Here is a 27,316-nt window from a genome sequence, read left to right as displayed (position 1 = left end):
AACAAAAACTTCATTTTTTCATCTTCCTATTCTTTAGAAATATAATGACTCGAAGAAAATATACTATCCTGTGAAGTTAGGACAACTCTTGGAAAAAAAAGTCACATTCATAAAACATACATTTAGGCAGAATTTATAAAGCTGTGTGTTGTTAAAAATGATAGTACAAATAACTCAATACATTGCATAACAATCTTCTTTGGCAGCTCTTTATTACCCTTCATTATAAGTACATTTAAATTCACTTTTTCTTTTTCCAAGGGATGCAGTTTATTTGGGGATGTGAGCCACTTGGTCTCTTTTCCTTTTTTGATTTTCTATTGCAACTCACTGGCAGCAGCTGTAACAAAGTATTTTAAAAAAGCTTTTTAATCAGTCTTCGAGTTATTTGCAAAACTCTTTATATGGAATACACAAAGTACATAACAGCCTCACACTTCATGATAGCACAGAGAACTGTGTGTCTGCCAGCATTTGTGTTACAGAACACCTTAACTGACCCCCTCCAAGTTCACTCCAAACACAACCTGGCTTAGAAAAACTGAAAATACACCTCTACCCCGATATAATGCTGTCCTCGGGAGCCAAAAAATCTTACCACGTTATAGGTGAAACCGCGTTATATCAAACCTGCTTTGATCCGCCAGAGTGCGCAGTCCTGCCCCCCCAAGCACTGCTTTACCATGTTATATTTGAATTCATGTTATATCGGGTCACGTTATATCGGGATAGAGGTGTATAACCCAAAATTCAGATCCTGTTTAACAGGATAAGGTATGTGCAAATGCCAGGAAACTGTACAAAAACAGAGGCCCAGAATATTCAGTTCTCAATTGCAGCTATGTGAGCAAATGTGTACATGCAATGCTTTTCTCTATGGTGCCTGTCTGCTCCATTCTCTCTAGGCCCTCCCCCCCCTTTTTTTTTTGGTCTATGTATGAGTTTATTTCTCATGAAAAAGAGTCAGGTTGACAGCTGAGTCCACTTTATTCACAGAACATGTTACCACCATCTATAATGTACATTGGCCTAGAAGTGAAAGGCTTCAGATCTCATCATTACTAGTCCCACCTTGCCTGTTCTTATATGAAGGCAGCAATATTTAGTATTTAGATTGCAGTGGCATCCACTTTCCAAATAAAGCCATCAGAGTTCTTGCCCAACATAGCTTTAAAGTAAGAAATGTTACTGAAGCATGCAAAACAGCAAGTTATTTTCCCAAACTTGTGCATTGTAAGATTTTGGGGGGGTGGGAAATTGATGTACAAAAACACATAGTCAAAGCAGAATCAATTTGTCCAAATAACTATGACAACAGAGTTTATTTGGAGGGATCTGAGGGGAGGGAGGAAAGAGCCTTAGTACTACATCCCATTGATTTAAAAAAATGAAGCTGTCAGCAGCTTGTTGCAAGAATGATAGTATTTAGTACAACAGTGTGTACTAACATTTAAATTTCATTGTTTCTAAATTCCAAGTTAATGTAGCAGCTCAAAGAATAAAATTCACTGTGCTGACCTTCTCTTCCTTCAATGGAGTAATCAAAAAAAAAAGAAGAAAAGAAAAAACACTAAAAGCAGAGAGCCTGTAATCATAGGAAAATTGTAATGAGAGCCTGTAAAGTTTCCTGCAGCTAAAATGTCACTAAGAAGAAAAAAAATTACAAACAGATTGAACAAACTCCTGCTTGTGGGATTTTAGCAAGATTAGGTACAGCCAGGATTTTTACAATAAGCAATTTCTTTAAATATTTAAATATGAAATGAACCCTACATAGTCTAACTTCAACATAATATACATTTTTACCATGTCTTCCATGTATCATCTAGTTGTCACACTGTAAAAATAACAATTTTACTATATGCATGATTTGACAGCTGGATTTAATTGTCTTTCTGTAAACCCAGCAGACGTATAAAAAGCACTAGATATCAACCCAGTGAAACAAATACTTCAATAAAAGCCACTTTAATTTGAACATGTGAGATAATCTATTAAAAATTATCCATGGGCCATAACTTGTGTATGATGGATTCTGTCTTTCCATAGATATTCTTCACTTAAGTCTATAAGTGTTTGCACTATTGCAGCCTAGCTTTCAGACCAAGAGTAGTCCCAATGAAGTCAATCGAAACTACTCACATGCTCAAAAGTTATCAATAAGCATCTTCATTACCAAGGCCTCACATGTTAACTTTTATGTTCAATCACACTGTTCGGATTGTAAAACGGACAATATAATCTAAAATACTTCATTGCAAATTAAAGAGACTGAAATTTTAATATTATATATTACACATCAAATGTGCTTTTGGAACTTCACTACCAGGTGTGAAAATTAGGAAAAATGAGAACCGCATAGTTAAACTACTTTAAGGTATCTGACTGAAGATATAAGACCCTAGCTCTTCTCAACACATGGGTGATTAATGACATAATTTACATGTTGAGAGATACAAGTAAATACCTTTTCACTGATATGGGAAATACCTCTGAGTCTACAAGACATTTAGAAGAGCATAGTCTAATATTATAGGGAACAACTCTTACTGCAAGACATTTTTAAGGAAGCAAACTTTAACTAATGCTTCCTCCAACCAGTAGAGTTGTAATACTTCCTACAGCTAACATCTGTAAATAAACATTCTCCTCATCTTATTTAGAGGAAAAGGCATCTTTACAACTCTGTCCTTGAAATCCATGACTTATCATGGAAAGGAACATCTGTACCTGACTGAGAGAGATGCTGCTCCCCTGAATACAGGTGACTACATACTGAGTAACATTAATGCCAATAAACAAAAATTGCCCAATTTTCAGAAACAGACACTGATTTCAGATGTCCAACTTGAGATGCTTGAGGTTGGATATTCGAAAGGTGCTGAGCATTCATAGCTCCCCACTCAGCACTTCTGAAAAATCAGGTCTAAAGAACCTCAGACTAGCACCCCAAATCTGTGGTCACAGTTGACAATGTTGGCCTTAGCAATGCTAGTATTAACTTTTATCTCAACTGATTTGCAGAATGGACTTCTTATGCTTCCCAATATCAGGCCAAATCCTCCAGTCCATAATCAACCAAAACTCCCACTGAAAACATTCATTGTTACAAAACCTGCAATGACTCTATAAACAACAATCACAAGAATACTTTATGAACCAGACTGACATAGCAACTATGCTCTGAGAGGAAATAAAATTTATCAAAACAAATATCCACACTTCACCAGACACGGACAGTGTCCTTGATGCTGTATCAGATCAAGGAAGACTAATCTAGAAGCGTTTGACAAACTGGTATAGGCAAGTTTATGGAATGCTTAGTATATTTAATAAGAATCATCAGTGAAGGGTGTTATTTATGCAATATTATAAATGTTTTAAACAGAACCAGATCCCATGCAAACTGCTGTGTGCAGGAGAAAACATTTTACTTATTTTACATAAAGAAACCGCATCCAACCACAATAGCAGCTAAATAACAACACTTAAATTCAATAAATTAACCTGATCATTCTTTTTAGATAGCTACAGTCTTTTTTGGGGGGGGATATGGGGGGCAGATCAATTAATATTTACTCTATCAGTTTTGCCCTTTTCTAATTGACAAGAAAAAATGTTTTTCCCTTGTTTTGAATGGAGCTGAAATTAACATCTGTTTTTCTTCAAACAAAGCTATATAAGCAAGGGCTATGTTAGAAATGAATGGGACTTTTGCCAATGTGTTCAATAGGCGGGGGATCTAGGCCAGGGGTTCTGTGCATGCCCATGTTGTTAATGAAGACTTCACTGTCATGGACATGGTTTTATTAGTTAGCTATTGCTCAGACAGGTAGAAAGAGGAATACCATTGTAGTTCTTTGTACTGGGAAGTGAAGTAACAGATTTAAAACAAGACATAAACCAGTGGACTCTCACTTTAGAAGCAGATTAAGTCTTGAACTAAACTTGATATTACCTTCTGATTACATAATACTTGTAATTGTAAAAAGGCTGTACTAAGAGGTTTCATTGTCATTTCTATGGAATGTAACTCCAGATAGCGTCACTGTCATGGATTTTACTCGGTCTTACCAGTGTGAAACTCCCTAATAAACAACTCACCTTTATCTTTAAAAACACACACCTCATTTTGCTAGCAAAGAACAAAAGAGAAATCTCCATAATCAAATATGGCCTTAGGCCCGATACTGGAGCTTTTGGCTTCCTTCCTTCTCTATTTTTTGCCAGACATCATCAGATTCTCCAGCTCAGGCCTCCTAAACACAGGCCAAAGCACATTTGCTTTCACACCTTTTCACTGGAACTTGGTTAATATATTTCCCTGTTCCCTTAAATGAAATCCCTTCATTTTATCCTGGATTTGTACCAAATATTCTAATTTAGTGGACACCCACATATTTTGGAGTTCTTTAGTAGCACAAAGAAGTTTTCTAGCTCAAAGCCTGTGGCATATTTGATTCAAATGAACAAGATCAACTTGTTTCAGAATTTTCCTCCCTAAATTATACCAAAAGTCTTGTCAGCATAGCAACTCTTATAAAAACAAATAAATTACCATATTTTTTATTGTTCATAATATGCATTCTAATCAATAAATTTATTTATTTTATTTTTTTTGGTTTAAGAATCACCTTGACCAACCCTTGGCTTATTGTTTTTAAAATGAAAGAGGAAGCTTTTCAGATGTCAATTCTACCTAAACATTTTTTTTGAAAGAGGAACTTTCAAAACCTAATACAGAGGCTTAGGTTTCTTTTAAACTATGATATAAGTTTTACAAATCCTTACTTTCAACTCTGACTATTATGAAGATATGGTCAAATAAAGGAATTTACTCACTCATGACTGGAAACTTCTTTGCATATAGCCCGAGACAGGTATAGAACCAAGGTATCTTCTTGGAAAAGGTTTCTCAGAGGTATACATGTCCTGAACAAAGAAAGAAAAGGGTATTATTCTCACAGCTTATACCCAAACAATTAAAAATGATTATTTCAAAACAAGTTATTTCCTTGTTAGTCTGTCATCCCCTTTCTTAAGAAAGAAACCTCGCACCAAAAAAAGTGTCTTTGTTAATTATTGGATTTCATTGTTTTATGATATGAAACAACAATCTTGAAATTTAATCTTCTAAAATTCTCACTTTCTTGTAAGAGTCATTCTAGTAGGTCTTCAAAGACTAATTCATAAACTGTAACTGCTCCCTTATGGGTAATAAATGTTCAGGCATGAAATACAAGATTGAGCACATTTTTTCTAGTAGCTGTAGCGTTATTATAAAAGTCATACTTCTTCCCAAGTAAATTCAGTTAGCAGTAAGATGCAGTAAAAAGTATTCTATAACGAGACGACCACACACAAAATTTAGCAAATAAATATGGTTTTGGCATTAACTTCTAATACTTCCCCCCCTCCTCCCAGAAACCAAGTCATGAAAAGTGACAACTCCATCTAGAGTGAGTGTAAGCCATCACACCTGTCAAAAATAAAAATCCAAAACTAAACAAGACATCTAAGTAGGACAGATGTTAAAAAAATAATAATAAATAAAAAAAATCAACAATACATGCCCGGCTTTATCCATAGCTAAACATGCAACATTAATTTGTAATAGTAAAAGCACAGCAAAGTATGCTTTAGAATGTTTATTTAATAACAGTGTTCATACATCTGTATAAAACTGCTCATGGAGGTTAAAACTGAGATGACTGTATCTCATAATTAATTTAAAACCAAAAACAAGAAATGCAAAATCCATTATATATTAGGCTATAAAGAGAGTTTTCTTTCAATGCCTGCACAGGGATAGACTTTCTGTAAACTAAGGAATATTCTCTAATATGATCTATTTCTTCTTTCCAGGACCAAATATAACTTGCAGAGCCTGACCACCTGTGCTAGTCAAGCCAGATAATTCCTTCTGCTGACTCAGATTTCAAGTCTCAACTCTCATCATCTCATAAGGTTAAAGAGAATACACACAAGGAGAGACAATTATCAAACTTCTTTAAAAGTGTGACTGAGCATAACATTTACAGATTTGCAGCAAATGCCAAAAGAGTAAAGGAAAGAGCATAGTATGTACTGTTGATCCAGCTCCAACTGCTGGATCAATTGCTAAAACTGGCAAAAGGGACAGCTAGAAAAAAGACTGCAACAGCGCTGTGATCTTACAAACACCAATGAATATTGCAACCAGCCCCTGTGTACTGGAGGGAAAGTGAAAAAGATAGACTTAGTAGGAGGAAGAAGACAAAACAAAGAACACAAAGTTGTGAGATGCTGCAATTGGTAAAGAAAAAAACTGACATTTCAAGTCCTGTTAATTCTCTCCATGAATGACTGTGAAATTGAACATCTAAGCGCACACAGCCTTCTATGGGTCATCTTAATTATCACTTCAAAAGGGTTGTGTTTTTTTTTCCTTCTGCTGATGATAGCTCATCTCAATTGATTAGACTCTTCCTGTTGGTATGCATACTTCCACCTTTTCATGTTCTCTGTATGTATAAATATCTCCTGTCTGTGTGTTCCATTCTATGCATCCGAAGAAGTGAGCTGTAGCTCATGAAAGCTCATGCTGAAATAAATTTGTTAGTCTCTAAGGTGCCACAAGTACTCCTGTTCTTTTTGCGGATACAGACTAACACGGCTGCTACTCTGAAACTAGTTAAAACATATCATTAGAACTGCAGTCATCAGTTTTCTTTTGATTATTGATGTCAAAATTAGCAAATGTAATGTTCACTACATTTAATCACTTACAACACTAATTACAGTTATTATTTTAGAGTATCATTGTGGCTGGAGTTACACAGACTTGGGCCCCAATCTTGCAATGGGACTGCATGTGCGGAGTCAGCTGGAGAATCAGAGCCCTGCACTCAAATGTGTTTTCAGGGGGATATTGTTTTGCCTACACTACAGGAAAAATAGCATACAAGCATAGCACTCTGCTTTAGTAGGGGTATCTGTATTACAACACTTTCTATTGCTGACCTGGACAGGAAAACACAGCTCTAGAAACAAAAACAAACCTTTAGTTTTGAAAAACAGTCAGTGTTGTTAAGTGACAACAACATAGCTATCCCCCACATCCTTTACAAAATCCAAGCGCCTAAAATTAAGGAAATTAGTAGTTAAAGTCATAAATTTTACACTGTCCACATTTTAAGTACAAAGTGTGTGTTTATTAAGTATGAAGAAATGCTTATTTCACTATATTGTAACCTGAACTCTAATCTATGGGGGGGAGGGCAGTGATAAATGATTTCACTATCAATATTTTCTTTGAAGATATGCTGTTAAATGATACATATCAGTTAATATTTTTTATGCTGAAGTATACTTTCTGTTCCTCAAGAATAATGCTGCATATGGGGGGGGGGGGTGTCAAAATGATGAAGCACTCTAGCACTGTCACTTACCTTTGTTAAAAAATAAAAAAGATGTTTGGGAATTTTTCTGCAACAGTTATAGACTGTTTTCTTACATACCAACAACATTAAGAAGTGTTATAACACACATGCTCCTCAGTCAGACAGGAAACTGTTACTTGTTTTTCTTGTAGTGAAGATGTGTCCCTTAGAAAGGTTACCTTCATGTAAGATGTTGAATCAAGGCCCTTTCTGCCTTTTGGTAGCTAGCCAGGTAGAAAGTAAATACCTTAGGCCCTGTACTCTTTTCCGAAAGAGTTAAGCCTGGCCAATATTGCCTCTATGAATAAAGCAGATTCTAATATTCTATGGTGGTACGCAAGTTATTACTGAGCTTTAAATGCTGACATGTTTGCCTACATAGTCACTGAGCTACCAATACCTAACTCTTAGCTTTGAAAGGAGCATTTAGATACCTCAAGTATGGGAAGGAAGCTCTTTAGAACACCAAATTCACATCTACTTAAAAAAAATCCAAATACATCGTATCCTACCTAACATTGTATCAGCATTTACATTGAACTTCCTCTTGTAAACTGTAATTTCTACCTAAACCATCATGAATGTAATCAGGGCTGTAACTGAATTACAGGATATGATAGCCTTGTTCTATGCAGTTTGCATCATCCATGCAATGCCAAAGTAGAATCTCACAATGCACAAGAGTATGAGATTCCTTTAAAATTATAATTAGAAATTCAGCTCTAATTACTGTTCCGTGCATACACAATTTTAGTACCACTTTAACTTAGATGCACAGACGTTTCAAATAAGATAGAATGTACATTTCCAGTCATCAGGAAGCAGAGAGACCATCCAATCTTTGTCCTGCAAATTTCCCAATTGCATCTCATATACCCACAGAGTTTATATACATAAAATCATGATAAAGTGATCTAAACAGAGCCTAAGTGCAAAGAAATTATTTTGGTGTATTTTACTTTCCCCATAAGCCTAAACTGCTATTATCCTTCAAAAGGTAACAGATTCAGAGCTTTCACAAAGGCATATTTGAAATTCTGACAGGCAGCAAATGAACAAACTATAACATCTGAAATTATTAGTTTCCAAGACATATAATGAGAGAGCAAAGGGACTGCTGGTTTAAAGGCAATTTCAGTAATCTAAAAATATTTTACACTGCACTCAGTTTACATCTGAAGAAAGAAGTTATAATCAGTAACATTATATAAAAGATTTTTTAAAGTTTAAAAACAGGCAAGCAGAGTCACCTAAAGGCAATGCCATTAAAGAGAAACTTACAAAAAATTAAGAACTTCTTTTATCTGATGTTTAGATATGCCCAAGCAAGAGAGAACATAAAATTCAAAATAATGAAACTGTCCTATGGTTTAATGAGACAAAGTGGGTGAGGTAAAATCTTTTATTGGGTCAATTTCTGTTGGTGAGAGAGACAAGCTTTTGAGTTTACAGAGCTCTTCTGCCCTGTTCTAATAAAAGATATTACCTTGCCCACCTTGTCGCTCTAATACCATGGGACCAACACAGTTACAACACTGCATACTACTGTTTAATAATCTAAACTGACTCACTGATACACCACAAATGAGGAAGCATTCAGTAGAAGCACAAATCAAACAAACACAACACACCCTCTTCTTTGAGCACAGCTGGAGTACTTAAACTACAAAAAAAGTGTTCAGCAAATTGCTTTTGGCTCTCTGCAATGTTGACTGGTTCCTAGATTTAGTATATGTAAGCCTAACAAACTTTGAGTTTCTACTGTGCAATAGCAGCTTTAGAAGTTAGTGCGTGACCAAACTTGCGTATTCTATTAAGTAAGCATACGAAAGGTACTCTTTTGAAATTATAATTAGCTTTGGAGCTGTGCTCTGGCTCCGCTCCAGCTCCAGGCAAAAACCTGCAGCTCCACTGCTCCGGAGCTGCTCCGCGCTCCAGTTCCGCTCCAAAGCCCTACTTTTGTGAAGATACTATACAACACTGGTCCCCCATGAAAGCTACTTATTTGTTGTAGAGAAGAAATTTACTTTCATTCCACCAAAATTCACCATTAGAGCTAAAGTCCAGCCAGCCACTAGCAGTTGTGGTTTGGAACAAGCAGTGGCATAGAAACTCAACTACACAAAGAAAGTTGTTCTTTAAGTGTGCATGAGCAACTGAATGGTTCATGAGATGGTAGAAGGAGGCAGAGCATTTCTGTCTTCATTTGAATCCAGCCCCAGTCAACAGTGAAATAAATTTGGGTTCATTCCAGGTCCCTGCAGACAGATGTCCACAAAAACCACAATATCATTTGACAAGCGGCTCTTTTGTTGGCAATCTCAGTAGATGCCAAGGACTGAGAGTGTCATGGCGATTGAAGTATGTTGGCAGCACACTGTGTCAGAACCTTGTTTAGTCAGGCTGTTCTAGACTAAACCTGTGCACTTCAGTCTCAAGGCTTGGCTAGCTGGCACCGTCAAGAAAGTAGCCCAGAGTTTTGATAGTGGCCATAGTTATTAGCACCAGAAAGTTCACATTACTATTTCAAATATCCAGACCTCAATTAGCGCAAACTCCCCCATTCTCCAACAGCAATGACACCAAAGAGCCCCCAGCCATCTTGACACAGAGCCCCATCCCCAAAAGCAATTACAACAGAGACCCCCCCCCAGGTTATCATAGACTTGCCATCACTCTGAGAGAGTCCAGTCACATCCACCCCAACACCAATAATACCAGAGAGCCCCCAAATTATCAGATAGCCCCCATCATCCTTACACAGAGCCCATCCTCTGCTCAAAGGCAATAACACCAAAGAGCGCCCCCCAATATTGGATACCACCCCATCACCGAGCCCATCCTCCGCTCAAAGGCAATAACACCAAAGAGCCCCCCCCCAATATTGGATATCCCCCATCGCCCAAACGCAGAGCCCATCCTCCGCTCAATGACCAAGGCAATGACACCAAAGAGCCCCCAGTTTATCTGAGCTCCCCCAGCTCCTCAATGGCGATGCCACCAAACTCCCCCTGGATCACCAAACCCCCTCATCCTGCTGGCACCGCTGCCCAGGTCTCCCACAGCAATGATGCTTCCCCAGCCATTCCCCCATTGCCTGGACTCCCCAGATCCTGACACACGGTCCTCACTTGCCCCCTCCCCCCAGGCTGAGGCCCACCTCCCGCCCCAGCAGGGCAGACACACACACAGGCTTAGCAGAGGGGCCTGCGCCCCTTCTCTGGTTTGAAACTGAAGGGGGTCTTGCCCCCTCTGTGAGTGGCGGGATCCAGCTCCCCCCACCCGCAAGGGAGAGCTCCGGCGCTCCACCCCCGTAGCTCTCGGAATGGAGGGATCCGCCCCCCACCCCCGGCTCCTTACCCGCGAGTGGAGGGGTTCGGCTCGCCGCCCCCCCAGGGCTCGGAATGGAGGAGTCCGCCCCCCCGGTGACCCACCAGCCGCGGGGCCGTGAGGACAGAGCGGGGCGGCCGCTGGTCCCAAGGGGAGCGCAACGGCCGGACGTCCCGTCCGTACCTTGCCTCGGCCTCCGTCCGCCTCCTCCCCGCGGGCGCTTCCCCGTGCAGTGCCCCGGCCCCAGCGGCCTCCAACCAGGAAGCGCCCTGGTGTGTGACACCTACTCACTGCAACTATGGAAACCCCCCCTCCCATCCCGCCTGCGGCCACAGCACCGCCCCATAGGGCGAGCCCGCAGCCGCCGCCATCTTGGGCTCACAACGAGGCTGAGGGGGACCGACTGTCGCCACACACGGCGACCCCGCGGCTGCCGCCATCTTAGGCTCACAACGAGGCTGAGGGGGCCCAGGTGCTGCCCTGTGCGGGAGCAGGTGGTTCCCCTCCGTGCAAAGGGAGGGCTGGCCCTGGCTGGAGTCAGGTAACGCTGGATCCAGTGCGTGTGGTTCCCTGTACAGGGGATAGGCGTGCATGGTGCTGTACAGGTGTTACATGTGACAGGGGGCCTGGCCCAAGGGGCTTGCAATCTAATGCAGACACCAGGCTAAGGTAACCTGGCAGGCACTGACACAGTGGGGGGATGGGGGGAAGAATTATTGGGGTAACAATGCAAGAGGGGACAGAAAGGAAAAGTTCAGAAGAGGGCTCACTTTTCTCTTTGTATTACAGACACTTCTGGTTGTGTTCATTTGAGTTGTACAAGACTCCTGACCCCATGTCTTCAGAAAAAACCATGAATCAAGCCCCCAAAATCATATCTTTAAAAAAAAGTGACATTTTAAAAGAATTAATACCTTTGAAGTGCTTTTTATTATTTTGTTTCCTAAGTTTAAAGACCACGTGATTGAGCTTTTCTCCACCACCAGGAAGGATAGAAATGAGCTTTTATTTAAAAAAAAAAAAGGAAATGAAAGAAAACAGATTTTCCCATAATCATTTCTTTCAGATCTAGGACCTCAAGCAAAACAGCAAATATCACAAGATTTGGCAACACTGCCATGGTGGTTGGGAGTTTGTTTTTTAATAGTTTATAGGAGGAGTGCAGTAGTTAGGGCAGGTGCAAAGAGCTGCAGACATGAGTTGCTTAAGTAGAGGCTGGCTTTAAGAAACAAGTTGTTAGGAGGGATTTGATTTGAAGAAGAGGAATGACACAGATAATGGAAGACATTTTGGAAAAGAGATGCTCTGGGAATTAATAGTTCTGGGTTCTGTTCCTGTCTTTAACCTCATAGTTTTTTAACATTCACTAACTAATCCTTCCTCATGACACCCTAATAGGTAAGTATAATTTCCATTTTATAGATGGAGACTGAGGCACAGTGAGACTAAGACAGATCCCCAACAGTATTTAGAAGCCTAAATACTGTTGAGAATCTGGGCCTAAGTACATAACCTAGGTCACACACAAAACTACCAGCAGACAACCATACCCAGAAGCAGAATCCAGGATTCTTAACTCCTCATCTGACACCTTGGTAACACTGCCTTCCTAAATTACTTAAATTCCTCATTTGGAACTGCTGAACTCTGCATAGTCACTATCAAACATATGAGAGATGATATGCAAGGTAGTGGCAGAACCTTATGGAGTGTAGAGTGGCATCAACCTTAAGTTTGCTTGTCAGGGCAAGGACTTCTATGGCCCATATCCTACAACCACATATGCACACATGTAACTTCCCACATGTAAGCAATTCTATAAGTTGTCTACAAATAATATACACATACATGCCTGGTCCTTTAAAATGGGCTAATTTACCAAAGTTGAAAATAACATCAAAATTGGGAAGGAAAAATAAACAGAAAAATGTGAAAGATAGCTGGAGCTGTTTGGAAACATTTCATTAGATGAACTCTCAGTTCCACAATCACCAAAGGCAGCTACATTGGTTTAGAAAATAAAAAAATAAATTGTGATCAAGAGGGAAACAAACAGTAGCAATAAATTATATATATAACAATTTGGAAAAAAAAAAAGGAGGAAGGTTGATAGCAATGAACATAAATTAGAAGTTAAGAAATTAAGACAGTAGATAAGACATAATTAGGAAAAGAGGTATGAAAAATATACAGCCAGGAAGATAAGGACAATAAGAATTTTTTTTTAAACATCAGGAAAAAAGGAATCCTAATAAGGATATAGATACATTACTAGACAGATATAGTAACTGTGCAGAAAAAACAAATGTTAAATAAGTAGTTTCGTATTTTGAAAGATGCTGAATAATGTATTCATATTATAATGATTATTAAGTACTTTCTAGTCCAACAGTAACTAAGGAGGATGTTAAAAAGAATCTACTAAAGTTAAACATTTTAAAATCTGCAGCTCCAGATAACTAGCATTCATGAGTTGAAGTGCTCTCTAGACCATTGATGTTGTTTTAAATAAATCTTAGAATACAGATGAAGTTCCAGAAGACTAAAAAAATCTACTGTTGTGCTACTATTTAAAAGAGGTAGCAAACATGACCCGAGTAATTACAGACTGGTTAGCCTGAGGACAAGCCCAGGCAAAATAATGGAACACCTGATATGAGATTCAATCAATAAAGAATGGTAATATAATTGAATGTCTATCAACATAGCTTAATGGGAGATCTAGTCAAACAAACTTATTTTTTTAATAGATTTCAAGTGTGGCTGGCAAAGATAACCTCTTTTACTAACTGGGGTTAAGAATTTTCTGCCCAGTGCATATTATTGAGCAAGATCTCATGTGCTTATCCTAAGTAGGAGGTAAGTATGAGCCCCCTCCCAATTTTACAGAAAGAACAACAGGTTGCACTTGGTTGCTTCTGGCAGAGCTGGAAGTAAAACCCAAGGTCTCTACTATGGCAGATCCCCCATCTCAGCGACACAGCCTCTCAGAAAGAGGCTAGCAAATCAGGGTGCTCGGGTGTGAGTGGTAGCATTTCACACTGACTTTGTACAGCAATAAAATGACTCCAGGGTGTAGACAGCGAAGAATCAAATCTGTAGTGTCTATATGTCCCCTCTGTTCAGGGGAAAAGTCACAAATGGCAGTGATTTACGCATTCAAATGTTTTAGAAAGTAATTGTGATTGACTGTCATGTCAGCACCTTACAAACCCTGAGAGACTTACAATGACTTGTTCTTACTCCTTCCAGTTTAAAGTCTTAATTGTCTTGTTCAAGATTTTAGAAGCTGTTCCAATACATAAGCACATTTAGTTTTCTTCAAGCTGGGGATATTTTCCCTCCCTAAATCGCTCGTTACATAAGATAAATGTCTTCCAAAGAGAGCTCTCTCCTTCACCTAACTCATCTGCCCTCCATTTACTACACATTCAAACTATATGTCATCATTTTCTGTTTCCTGCATGATCATTGGTTTCTGTTGTAATGTTACAGCCAGGGTTGTGAAATTGTTTTAAAAGTGGAGTTTTCAGAGTGGCTGACAGTGATATCATGTTTGTGTTAGCAATAACCCTACAGTTCACAGGTAATGTCTCCACCAGCACTCTCTTTTTATTGCAGTGCTTAGACAGTAGAGCAACAATCAATCTTATTTATACAGCATCAAAAAATATATATGTGGTACTTTAGAGGCAAATAAGAGACACAGGGTCAGCTCATCAGCTGCTGTCTGTCTATTGAAGTCAGTGGAGTTGTACTGATTTACATCAACAAAGTCTCACCCATGGTCCTAGCTTTTAAAAGGTTACAGTCTGTCAGGTCTTAGGTAGTCCTCATGGTCAGAGCAGGAGTCAGGCCTACTGGTCAGAGTCCAAAAAGCAAGAGCCCAACCTCAAGGCACAGTCAGAGCTGGGGATCGGAGCTGAAGGTCAGAACCAAAGTTAGAGTCCGAATGCCAGGGCCAAGGATCAGGATCATTGTCAGAGTCCGAATGCCTGAGCCCAAGGTCAAGACAGAGTCATACCTAGGAATTAGTGCTGATGGTCAAAGAACCAGATTATCTGATGTCAGGGAATGCAGGAGCGATTGCAAGGCAAGAGCAAGACTGGGTACAGAGCTTGGAGTGAAGCAAAGAATCCACAGGTATGTTCATTGAGTAGCCACTGATCTATTGCAGCTGCTGGGCTTAAGAGCAAGCCATCTGAATACCTTAGCCCAGTGGTCCCCAAACTGTGGGGCATGCCCCCTAGGGGAGACACAGAGGAACATTATGGGGGGCATGGCCACCCAGCCCTGCTATGCTCCAGCCCCCAGCCCAGCCACAGCTCAACACTCAGCCATGACCCTAACCCCACCGCATGCCTTGGCCTCCAGTCACAGTCCCATCCTTGGTCTCCAGGCCCAAACACAGCTCCGCTCCAGGCCCAGACCCACCCGCATCCATGGCCCTGGCCTTGGCCCATGGTTCCCATCCTGGATGCGACTCCAGCCCCAGCCTTAGGCCCTGGCCACAGCTGCGCATCCAGCCACAGCTCCTGACCATGGCTCCCAGAAAGAGAGAAGTGCAGATGGGGCAAGGTGGGTTGGGGGCTAGATGTAAAAAGTTTGGGAACCACTGCCTTAGCCAATCAGGTGGTTTTGCTGTGGCCCAGCTGCACTCATTGATTGACTGACTGGTCAGGCGCACCTGCAGGCCCTGATTCTTGACACAGTCCAAGATCTTACAGTGTTCTGGGCATATTGCATGCCAACTAAGTGAAGGCACTGAGCACTCTGCAGGTCAGCATTTCATCTTGTTATGTCTTCACTTAGGACCCAGTACTGCCAGGGGCTGAGTTCTGATATTACTAACTGGCTAAAGTCTCTCTATACTAAAGTAACCAGTTTAGGGTTGCCTGGCATCTGGTTTTCGACCAGAACACCTGGTCAAAAAGGGACCTTGGCGGCTCTGGTCAGCACAGCTCACCAGGCTGCTCAGAGGCCAGTTGGCTGCAGTGGCCAGCTCCCGAAAGTGGCTGGCATGTCCTTCCTGCTCCTAGGCAGAGGATCAGTCAGGGGGGCTCCGCGCGTTTCCCCTACCTGCAGTGCAGACACCACCCCAAGCGCCAGCTCTGAAGCTCCCATTGGCTGGGAACCATGGACAATGGGACCTGTGGGAGCGGCGCTTGCGGACAGGGGCAACGTGCGGAGCCCCCATGGCCGCCCCTGCGCCTAGGAGCCAGAGGGACATGTTGCTGCTTCCCAGGAGCTGCCTGAAGTCAGTGCCGTCTGGAGTCCACACCCCAAACCTCCTCCAGGGACCCAACCCCCTGCCCCAGCTAGGAGCCCCCTCCTGCACCCAAACTCCCTCCTGAAGTCTGCACCCCAGCCCAGAGCCCTCTCTTGCACTCTGAAACCCTCAGCCCCAGCCGGGAGCCCACTTCTGCACCCCAAACCCCTCAGCCCCACCCCGGAGCCCACACCCCCAGCTGGAGCCCTCACCCTCTCCCATACCTCTGCCCCAGCCCAGAGCCCATACCCCCAGTCAGAGCCCTCCCCCAGCCCAGAGCCCCCTCCTGCACCGCAAATCTCTCATCCCCGGCCCCACCCCAGAGCCTGCACCCCCATCCGGAGCCCTCATCCCCTCCTGCACCCCAACCCCCTGCCCTAGCCCGGTGACAATGAGCAAGTGAGCGAGGGTTGGGGAGAGCAAGCAACGGAGGGATGAAGGATGGAATGAGCAGGGGCCGGGGTCTCGGGGCAGGGGCTGGGTTAGGGTGTTTGGTTTTCAGCAGTCAGAAAGTTGGCAACCCTAAACCCATTCTTTTCTACCAGATGCAAGACAAATGTCAAAGTTCATAATATAAGGACTGTATGATCTTCTAGGCAACTATTTCTCAGTATGCTGTGACCTTTATTTTTGTCCTTCTATGGAGTCTTTAAAACCTATTGCTCTTTTCAATAAAACGGTATTTTTAAAACGTGTGAAACCTTCAGCAAATGTGCAGTACCATCCAAAGTAACCATGACATCTTGTTGTTACCTTGGCTATCAGCAGATTTTCTATAGAGCCTTTCACCATAGTATCTATGGATTTCCCAGGTAAATTGGATTGACATTGTGAGATCTTCACAGTGTCTTCTGCTCTTCTCCCTTCCATGGTTATTAAGGGGCTCTGCTTGGGGGTATAATTTGTGTGTCCTCACTATTCTGTTTATGGTGGCATTAAAGGGAAGGTCTTCCAATATGTCTTGAAGATGATCAGACTTTGAATGAGCCTCAGCTCCTTCACTAGCTCATTTCGCAACTGAACTCTTTCAACCAAGTACATCTTATTTCAAACTCTTAGGTGGTGTATCCTGGGCTTTTTCAGCTGTCTTTGTGGGTCACAGGTGGAAATGGAATCTCTGAGGTAGTTAGATTCCAACACATTAATGGCTTTGAATATCGGGACCAAGTCCTGAAATTGGTAGCAATAGCAGACTGGGAGCCAGGTGGAAGTATCAGAGCATAGCAGTAATGTGATTGCAGCAGCCTATCCCAGTGAGCAAGTCCATTATGCTAGGCACTGTACAAACCCAGACAAAGACTCATTCCAGGCCCTGAAAAGCATAGCTGTGACATTACAGAATGATGCATTTTGGGGCTTCAAATGACAACAGAGCCAGTAGGACTTTGTTGGACTTCAAACAAATTTTAAAAGGTTTTGGTTTGCTTTGGTTTGTGCTGCATACTCAGCTTAGCTTGGTTAGTGTGAGGAAATTCAGTACATGCTTGTGAAGCATGTGGGGTTTCCCTTTTTGCTTGCAGATCACTTTTAAGGTGTCTGATTTGGTGTTTTAGTCTGTGTCACTTGAAATGTAAACTGTTTATTGCATGGCCATGTAGCCCTGAGAATGGCTTAGGATAACTTGCAAGTATCTGAACAAATACGAGCATTAGCCTTAAAATCAAACACTCACTGTTCAGTCTTGGAGGCTTGTCAATTTTAAAAACTACACTAACCATTATAAAGGATGTTTTTGAAATGTGATTTGATATGAAATCATTAAAGCAGTAGGAACAATAAGAGCCAGGCAGCTATTCCAGTGTCATGCAATAATTCATGTCAATATTATGTAAAGTTAAATGTACTCAACTTTAAAATACTGTTTGTTATTGAAAATAATTAGAGTGTGTGTGTGTGTGGGAATTGCTGCAGAGCAAAAGTGTGTTGTGGGAAGGGATGGAAGTAGGAATCTGAGTAGGAGTGTTTGCCCTTTATCCCAGTCAGGCTTTAGTACTGAATTGCAGTCCTCTCATTTTTCTGGCTGCCTAAATCTTATTTTCTGTTCCCTTTGGTTCCGATTGTTCATTTGGCCTCATATAGTTCCATTGTCAGCTGACTTTTTTTGTTTTCTTAGGTTCAGCTCAGTTGATTGAGGCCTCCGCTCCTGCTGGCTGCTGTCTTCCTAATCGGTTTTGAATGTATGTAGTGCTTCCTGTCACTGCCTGATAAAATGGGCTGTTTCTGTCAAGACAAATTTTCTGCATCTCTCTGCCTCCCTCTCTTCTCTCATATTTTCTGTCTCCTCTCCCATTTTCTTGCCTTTCTCCATTAACCTCCTCCTGTCTCTTTCTCCCCTCTGTTATCTCTATTTCACATCCTCATTGTTTCTTTGTCCCTTTCTCTCTACTTATTTAATTTTGATTGAGCCCTCAGTACATTTGCAGGGTCGATGAAAAGTGTCTACCCACAAAAATTGAATAAATCGGTACAACACAGACCCACTTTTTAAAGTATTTCTGTTGTACCCCATTGCCTTTTGGGGAAATTAAAAGCTACACAGATACTAAAAAATACATTACCTGTCGGCAAATGGAAACTGCAAGCACGGATGCTACACTAGAGCTTTCTTCACGACTCTGTATAGAACAACAGGCAGCTATACCTGGATGTGTAGAAAAGGCCAAGAGCCTAATTCAGGAATGCCCTTACGCATGTGTTTTAACAATGTGCTGATGCTTAAGTGCCGTCCTGAATCAGGATGTTTTCCTGAATCAGGGTATCAGCTTAGAATTACCTGGCCTGATCCTGTTCCCAAAGCATAGTGAGCAGGAAGGTGATCAAAGAGAGAAAAAGAGGTCATAATCAGATGGTGTAATTTACACCCCAAGGAGAAGAAGGGTATGTGATGGAGCAGGAAAGAAACCAATTAAGTTGTACTAAGATAAAGCGGAGGGTTGTTGGTGATGATGCACAAGGACGCCAGCTTAGAGTTTTGCATTCCCGTGTGTGTTTTCAAGGCTAGCAATCGGAAAAGGCATGTTTTTGTTAACTGTGCAGATCTGATAGGGAGCCATTATGAGACAATAAACCTAGAATATCAGGATGCCATTTGTATGGAGTCACTTTTCAGAACACAACTACACTTAAAGCTAAAGTTAATTTATGCCATTCATCCATTGCTCAAAAAATGACTGAAATTATTTTCCTCACATTTAGCAGAAAAATTCATCTCAGGGCTGACAGCAAGATGGCAAGTTTCAATGCCAAGAAAGAATATCCCATAAAGTTACAAGCAAATGAAAACAGGAGACTATAATGGAAAACTGTAGGTACCCTGAGCTATAGCGTTTGTTACCGCAAAAGCTGTAATTACATGTCTAATGTAGTGCAAAAGTTAATCTTCAGTATCTTTTCCATTTGCTGCTGAGACAAGCAGACAGGCAGATAGAGAAGTGTAATGGATTCTGATGGATAAGGAACATATTCAGTTCACCCAGGTAAAGCTCCTTGTGGGATATCAGAATACATTTGTTCAAGAGTGTGATGTTCACAGCCTTTTCCCTGACTCTTCTGTTCGTAAATTTCTAAATAAAATGTACACCAAAGCTACCTTTTTAAAAATTACTGACTACAGAGGAGTATTTGAAATGATTCAAGTCTTCTGTTCAAACATAAGTGATGCAAACAGAATTCACTACAAAATTGTAATTTATACATTTGTATTCTCTACAGCCCTGATCCTCATCTTCAGCTGAGGAATGCTCAGCCAAACACAGGGTGGAGGTACAAAGGTGGCTTTAAAACACATCTTGCCCCTGTCATGGAACACTGTGTGTTAGACCAGTCCTCAGTGCAAGATAAAGCAGACATAAGGTCCCCTAACAGGCCATTACCACAGCATAACTTGCCAGGGAAAATGGAAGACCTGGCTATGCCACTCATAGGTTGGAACTGGAATAGTAACCATTACAGTAGCTGTACACCACCAGAAGATTCCCCTATATCTGACCACAAAGCCAGCTTTTCGACAGCTTCGCAGCATTGGAGCCCTGTAAAGCTACCTTAGCAGAGGAGAGAGACTGGCCTACACACCTGTGGGGTATAAACATTGTTTATCACCTCACAAAAGTCATTAAGCAAATCAGGAGTTTTGTGAAAGCCAAAACACCAAATACAGTTTTCAGTCATCCTAGATCCCTGTTTATCCTAGTAATTTACTATTATCATTGCCATGCTCATTTTTTTTCCTTTACCAAACTGAAAATATATTCTGGGTTCAATCTGACTGCATTTCAGATCAATCAAGAACAGGAAGCATTGATTTTCTTAAATACCAGGGGGAAAAAAGTGAATTTGTGCAAGGACACACATACCTTGAGATATATGAGCCAATCGGCTTAAAATTTTGTTTTGCCCTGACCTGACAAGGCTGAGTGTCTTGGGCAACACATAATCTCTTTTAATATACTACCAGGAATGTGATGGCTGTTTGAAAATGCTTCCAAAATGCAGTTTATCTTGAGGGTTGACACCTTAATAGAAACTATACCATCTCTTTGGGAACTCTGTTAGAAGCAAAAATTAATAAGGGTTACTGTTGATTCTGAGGAGAGATGGATGGTGAGAGAGACTGAATCAACTTGTCATAGGTTTTGAGCAGGACTTAAAAAAATTATGTGCCCAGCATATGAAGGCTTTCTCTAAACAGACCTGTATGACAAAGCCACTGGAATTGTCTGTTTAACCTGGGAAAGTCACAGGGCTTTGTCCTTTGCATCAACAGCTTTCGTAATAGGGTCATTCTCTCATTCGTCAGCATGATTTAAAGTTGTGCACTTAAGACTCAAGTAAGCTTCTTTGCAAACACTGTCAGGTATGGGATCATAATGAGAAGAGATTACATGTAAGCTAATTATGTTATGTTGCATTTGAAATTAATTTCCATATAAAAATTAAAAGAATACTGGGTTGCAAAAAGAACACACACAGTAGTTAATCATGAAATTATATAAGAATATATAAAAACAATGCAGTATGCAGAGAAAGGCCACATATTGAGTGTAGGACAGAGTTTTCTTTAAAGTGCCTACTCCTGAGAACTGTGACGGCTTGTGGGACTGAGAATAGATGAATTTGAATCTGGCCCAGGTCTGTTACCATCTGTCTGGTCTATACGAAATGAGCTGGTGGTCACCTAACAAATGCTTTCATCACAGAACATAAGCAGAGGTCTCATCAGCAACGTGGTGGATTGAATGGGCATCAAAACTAGACTGGTGCTTCCAACTTTATGCTGGTGGGGCAGTTGGTGGAGGCGTGCACTGCCACTGCTGTGCCGTATTTGCTTTATGGCCAGACGGTGGCCTTGCATCCGTAGCTGGTCAATAACTTTACATGCACAGCATTTACTTTTAGAAAAATTGGAGTCAGGGGCTATAGGGGAATATAAACAATTAAAGATTATTTTGACTGATCCTTCATTTTCACTATAATTTCAGTTGACCCAATGAGTTGAATTTAGCCTCACTGTAAGTGGGCATGACTGCAGTGGAATTGAACCTTCTTAAAGCCAGACTGAATTTGGCCCACTGATACTAACCTACAGTTCTGCCAGTCTCCGTGCCTGAAATTACAAATTAGGAAGCAGGCCAAGGACTGCATGTTCAGATTTAGAACAGGACTGGGTTTAGGCTATAGATCAGAGTTTGGGACTGAGGCTAACCAACCAGGTTCAACAGCATCAGAAGTTCTTGAGCTGTTCTTGTGAGATTTCCACCTCCTTGAGTCACATCAAAACTGAATCCAGAAAATAGGTCCCTTCTGGTTTTGGATTCAACCTACGAGCTAAGGAGGTGGTTTTCAAGTCCAATCAGTCCCTATAACGTTCACTGAGGAGTGGTTAGTTGGTTTTCAGATTCCAGTTCCGGTTTTCCTCTAGTTTTAGAGACTGGCTCAAGCTGCAAAAGGGTCCGGTCTGGATTTTACTTCCACCCACATGTCTGCTGCAGCTTGGATCTAACGTTTCACTTGGGCCCATTATAAAGGTACAGGCCATTTACAGAGGCCATTTTTATCCCTCTCATAAAGTGGGGGAATGTTTTGATCTGGGGTTGTGGTCTGGACCTGTCTGATCAGAGGAATATTCTTTACAGTAGGTGCCCTATAATAAAGAATAAAATTGTCAAACACATACATGAACATAATTTGTTGGGGAAGAGTCAACATGGGTTTTGTAAAGGGGAATCATGCCTCACCGATCTACTAGAATTCTTTGAGGGGGCCAACAAACGTGGCCAAAGGGGATCCAGTGGATATAGTATACTTAGATTTTCAGAAAGCCTCTTAAGCAAAGTAAGCTGTCATGGTATAAGAGGGAAGGTCCTCTCATGGATTGGTGACTGGTTAAAAGATAGGAAACAAGGAGTAGGAATAAATGGTCAGTTTTCAGAATGGAGAGAGGTAAATAATGGTGTCCCCTGGAGGTCTGTACTGGGACCAGTCCTATTCAACATATTCATAAATGATCTGGAAAAGGGGGTAAACTGTGAGGTGGTAAAATTTGCAGATGATATAAAACTACTCAAGATAGTTAAGTCCCGGGCAGACTGAAGAGCTACAATAGGATCTCACAAAACGGGGTGACTGGGCAACAAAATGGCAGATGGAATTCCATGTTGATAAATGCAAAGTAATGCACATTGGAAAACTTAATCCCAACTACGCATATAAGATGATGGAGTCTAAATTAACTGTTACCACTCAAGAAAGATCTTGGGGTCATTGTGGATAGTTCTCTGAAAACATCCACTCAATATGCAACAGCAGTCAAAAAAGGTAACAGAATGTTGGGAATCATTAAGAAAAGGATAGATAATACAGAAAATAGCACATTGCCTCTATATAAATCCATGGTATGCCCACATCTTGAGTACTGCGTGCAGATGTGCTCACCCCATCTCAAGAAAGATATATTGGAATTGGAAAAGGTTCAGAAAAGGGAAACAAAAATGATTAGGGGTATGGAACAGCTGCCATATGAGGAGAGATTAATAAAACTGGGACTTTTCAGCTTGGAAAAGAGACAACTAAGGGGGGATATGATAGAGGTCTATAAAATCATGACTAGTGTGGAGAAAGTAAATAAGGAAATGTTATTTACTCCTCATAACACACGAACTAGGGGTCACCAAATGAAATCAATAGGTTTAAAACAAAAGGAAGTATTTCTTCACACAACGCAGAGTCAACCTGTGGAACTCCTTGACAGAAGATGTTGTGAAGGCCAAGACTATAACAGGGTTAAAAAAAGAACTAGATGAGTTTATGGAGGACAGGTCCATCAATGGCTATTAGCCAGGATGGGCAGGGATGGTGTCCCTAGCCTTTGTTTGCCAGAAGCTGGGAATGGGCGACAGGGGATGGATCACTTGATGATTACCTGTTCTGTTCATTCCCTCTGGGGCACCTGGCATTGGCCACGGTCGGAAGACAGGATACTGGGCTAAATGGACCTTTGGTCTGACCCAGTATGGCTGTTTTTATGTTGTTCTTATGCCTTCTAACCAAAGAAACAAATACCTTTAAAACAAAATCTGTACCAGTTGCTGGACAGATGGTCGTGAATTGTTAGATTCCACCAGCAAAACAGAGGAAGGAAATGTTTTAAAGCAAGATTATGTTATTTTCCCTAGTTCTTATTATGAAACCTTTCTGAAATGAACTTTAAAAACTTGGAACCTCTTCCTGGGGCATGAATGGAACCAGACAAACTGGAGGCTCACAAGGAAGCAATTAAAAACAAGGGAAATGTATAGCAGCAAGCAACTGAAACAAAGTATCCATGGCTGAGTTTCCAATTTGGGAGGACATATAGTAAAATATATTGAAGAATAAAAGGAAAAATAGTTATTCCATTAAAATACATGGTGTTTGTTTCCCCTTTAATTGCCACAGATTGGATGGTAGCTGGGTTCTTCATTCTCAGAGGGAAATAAAACTGAAAGCTGGGAAAGAAGATAAGATAAGCAATTGTCTATCCACCTCACTGGGGTTATGCAGTTTAACTAACTAGTATTTGTAAAGTACTTTGAGATCCTTGGACGAAAGGTACTGAATAAAGGGAGCATACTATTATTATTATTATCATCAATCATCATCAAAGAGTCATAGAAAATTAGGGTTGGAAGAGACCTCAGGAAGTCATCGAGTCCAACCTCCTGCTCAAAGCAGCACCAACCCCAATTAAATCATCCCAGCCAGGGCTCTGTCAAGCCAGACCTTAAAAACCTCTACGGATGGAGATTCCACCACCTTCCTAGGTAACCTGTTCCAGTGCTTCACCACCCTCCTAGTGAAATAGTTTTTCCTAATATCCAACCTAAACCTCCCCCTCTGCAACTTGAGACCATTACTCCTTGTTCTGTCATCTTCTACCACTGAGAACAGTCTAGATCCATCCTCTTTGGAACCCCCTTTCAGGTAGTTGAAAGCAGCTATCAAATCCCCCCTCATTCTTCTCTTCTGCAGACTAAACAATCCCAGTTCCCTCAGCCTCTCCTCATAAGTCATGTGCTCCAGCCCCCTAATCATTTTTGTTGCCCTCCGCTGGACTCTCTTCAATTTATCCACATCCTTCTTGTAGTGTGGGGCCCAAAACTGGACACAGTACTCCAAATGAGGCCTCACCAGTGCTGAGTAGAGGGGAATGATCACATCCCTTGATCTGCTGGAAATGCCCCTACTTATACAACCCAAAATGCCATTAGCCTTCTTGGCAACAAGGGCACACTGTTGACTCATATTCAGCTTTTCGTCCACCGTAACCCCTAGGTCCTTTTCTGCAGAACTGCTGCCCAGCCATTCGGTCCCTAGTCTGTAGCAGTGCATGGGATTCTTCCGTCCTAAGTGCAGGACTCTGCACTTTTCCTTGTTGAACCTCATCAGATTTCTTTTGGCCCAATCCTCTAATTTGTCTAGGTCCCTCTGTATCCTATCCCTACCCTCCAGCGTATCAACCACTCCTCCCAGTTTAGTGTCATCTGCAAACTTGCTAAGGGTGCAGTCCACACCATCCTCCAGATCGTTAATGAAGATATTGAACAAAACCGGCCCCAGCACCGACCCTTGGGGCACTCCACTTGATACCGGCTGCCAACTAGACATGGAACCATTGATCACTACCCGTTGAGCCCGACCATCTAGCCAGTTTTCTATCCACCTTACCGTCCATTCATCCAGCCCAGACTTCTTTAACTTGCTGGCAAGAATACTGTGGGAGACTGTATCAAAAGCTTTGCTAAAATCCAGAAATAGTACATCCACTGCTTTCCCCTCATCCACAGAGCCGGTTATCTCGTCATAGAAGGCAATTAGGTTAGTCATATCCAGCTTCTCATCCACTGTAATCCCCAGGTCCTTTTCTGCAGAACTGCCGCTTACCCAGTCGGTCCCCAGCCTGTAGCAGTGCATGGAATTCTTCTGTCCTAAGTGCAGGACTCTGCACTTGTCCTTGTTGAACCTCATCAGATTTCTTTTGGCTCAATTTGCCAATTTGTCTAGGTCACTCTGGACCCTATCCCTACCCTCCAGCATATCTACCTCTCCCCCAGCTTAGTGTCATCCACGAACTTGCTGAGGGTGCAATCCATCCCATCATTGAGATCATTAATGAAGATGTTGAACAAAACCTGGGGCACTCCGCTTGATATTGGCTGCCATCTAGACATCAAGCCATTGATCACTACCCATTGAGCCTGACGATCTAGCCAGATTTCTGTCCACCTTCTAGTCCATTCGTCCAATCCATACTTCTTTAACTTGCTGGCAAGAATACTGTGGGAGACCATATCAAAAGCTTTGCTAAAGTCAAGGTATATCACTTCCGCCGCTTTCCCCATATCCACAGAGCCATTTATCTCATCATAGAAGGCACTCAGCTTGGTCAGGCATGACTTGCCCTTGGTGAATCCATGTTGACTTTTCCTGATCACCTTCCTCTCCTCCAAGTGCTTCAAAATGGATTCCTTGAGGACCTGCTTCCTGATTTTTCCAGGGGCTGAGGTGAGGCTGACCTGTCTGTAGTTCCATCGTTAAAGAAAAAGAATGGAATGGAACATCATGAGCAAAGTCATCTGATAGGTAAATAGTCCTAAATATTGATTTAAGTTCCCTCCAATCCAATGAAATACTTAAATATTAATTTTGTATTCCTCTTATGCAAGCCAAATTGAGTACAGAAGACCAGATCCTGGTCTGCACCCATTCACACTAGCTGAGGATTTGACCATAGTTCAAATTTAATATATAACCAGATAAGGAAAATCACAAATGTGAGATATAAGACTGAAAAGATATAAACGAGGCACAGTGCTGCTGCCCTGCTCCTTCTTCTGTTTAGAAGAAGGGTGAAAATTGCATTTGGGAGAAGGCAGAGAACAGCAATAGAGTGTTAGCTCATTATGTTGGCTCCCACCTAAAATTAATCCACTATCCCTTCATAGCACAAAGGGCTGAGAAATATACTCTGACAGGACTAATATTTCCATTGTGCCAGATAATTAAATTACACAGCATTTGTCCCTTAAAATACATTATGGGTTTTCATACAACAGTGCAGATCTGTCTCACACCAGCTATATCAGCCTTTCCTTAATGATTTTACTGTTGGACATCTGGGTTCCACTGTAATTTTTCACACATGCAAAGTCATAACCTTGCCAGCTATATCCCATCAACCACCACACCAATCATTCCTAAGGGGATATCACACAGGAGCAAGGACCTGCCATGTGTGGATACTCTCCTTCCTGTGCAGAAAAGGAGCTCAGTTCTCTCTGTAATACTGGGCTTGTCTACACTACAGGACTATTTCGAATCTACTTAAGTCGAATTTGTGGATTCGACCTTAATAAGTCGAATTTGTGTATCCATACTAAATACACAAATTCGAACTTCTGAGTCCACATTCACGGGGCCAGCTTCGACTTTGGAAGCGGTGCACTGTGGGAAGCTATCCCACAGTTCCCGCACTCCCCGCTGCCCATTGGAATCGTGGGATTTCCCCCCAATGCATGCTGGGGGGAAAAATGTGTCGTCATTGAACCGTCAATCCCGCCCTCCCTGTCTTCCTTGAAAGCGCCGGCGGGAAATCTGTTCGCGCCCTTCTCTGGTCGGTTACAGCGCAGACGCCACAGCACTGCGAGCATGGAGCCCGCTGCGATCATCGCTGCACTTATGGCCGTTGTCAACTCACGTTATCGCCCACCTCTTCCACAGTCAGATGCTGAGAAGAGGCTCCGGCAGCACGGTGAGGAGAGTG

The 27,316-nt window shown here is 41.6% G+C and overlaps 1 protein-coding gene and 1 long non-coding RNA gene across 11 annotated transcripts in view; one reads left to right on the top strand and one right to left on the bottom strand.

The window, feature by feature from the left end:
• The window catches only part of USP6NL (USP6 N-terminal like), a 211,738-nt gene extending 200,680 nt beyond the window's left edge, over nt 1-11,058 (bottom strand). For 2 of the 9 annotated variants that reach the window (XM_039519465.1, XM_039519457.1), the window contains exons 1-3: nt 10,610-10,739; nt 7,041-7,120; nt 4,843-4,932 (exon numbers count right to left, since the gene is read on the bottom strand). Coding sequence is in view for 8 of the 9 variants with exons in the window: in XM_039519457.1 (XP_039375391.1) it covers nt 4,843-4,846 (4 nt within the window). In the remaining variant the exon portion in view is untranslated. Of the gene's footprint in view, nt 1-4,842; nt 4,933-7,040; nt 7,121-7,430; nt 7,634-10,581; nt 10,740-10,781; nt 10,915-10,934 lie in introns of those variants that run through there. The other 7 variants (XM_039519461.1, XM_039519460.1, XM_039519459.1 and 4 more) reach the window with 7 other exon arrangements.
• Nucleotides 11,059-11,135: 77 nt separating this feature from the next.
• LOC120395254 lies at nt 11,136-20,083 on the top strand. Of its 2 annotated transcripts, XR_005592545.1 has the most exons (4): nt 11,136-11,292; nt 18,134-18,197; nt 19,216-19,496; nt 19,732-20,083. It is a non-coding gene; the product is annotated as an uncharacterized LOC120395254 (long non-coding RNA). The 2 variants fall into 2 exon arrangements; XR_005592544.1 differs by lacking the exon at nt 19,732-20,083 and having other exon boundaries at nt 19,216-19,601.
• Nucleotides 20,084-27,316: the final 7,233 nt, after the last annotated feature.

The sequence above is a fragment of the Mauremys reevesii genome, linkage group 1, assembly GCF_016161935.1.
Source record: "Mauremys reevesii isolate NIE-2019 linkage group 1, ASM1616193v1, whole genome shotgun sequence".
In the NCBI taxonomy this organism is placed as follows: Eukaryota; Metazoa; Chordata; order Testudines; family Geoemydidae; genus Mauremys; species Mauremys reevesii.
Note: the sequence above shows the minus strand (reverse complement) of the source record. Positions and strands in the feature narration are given on the sequence as shown.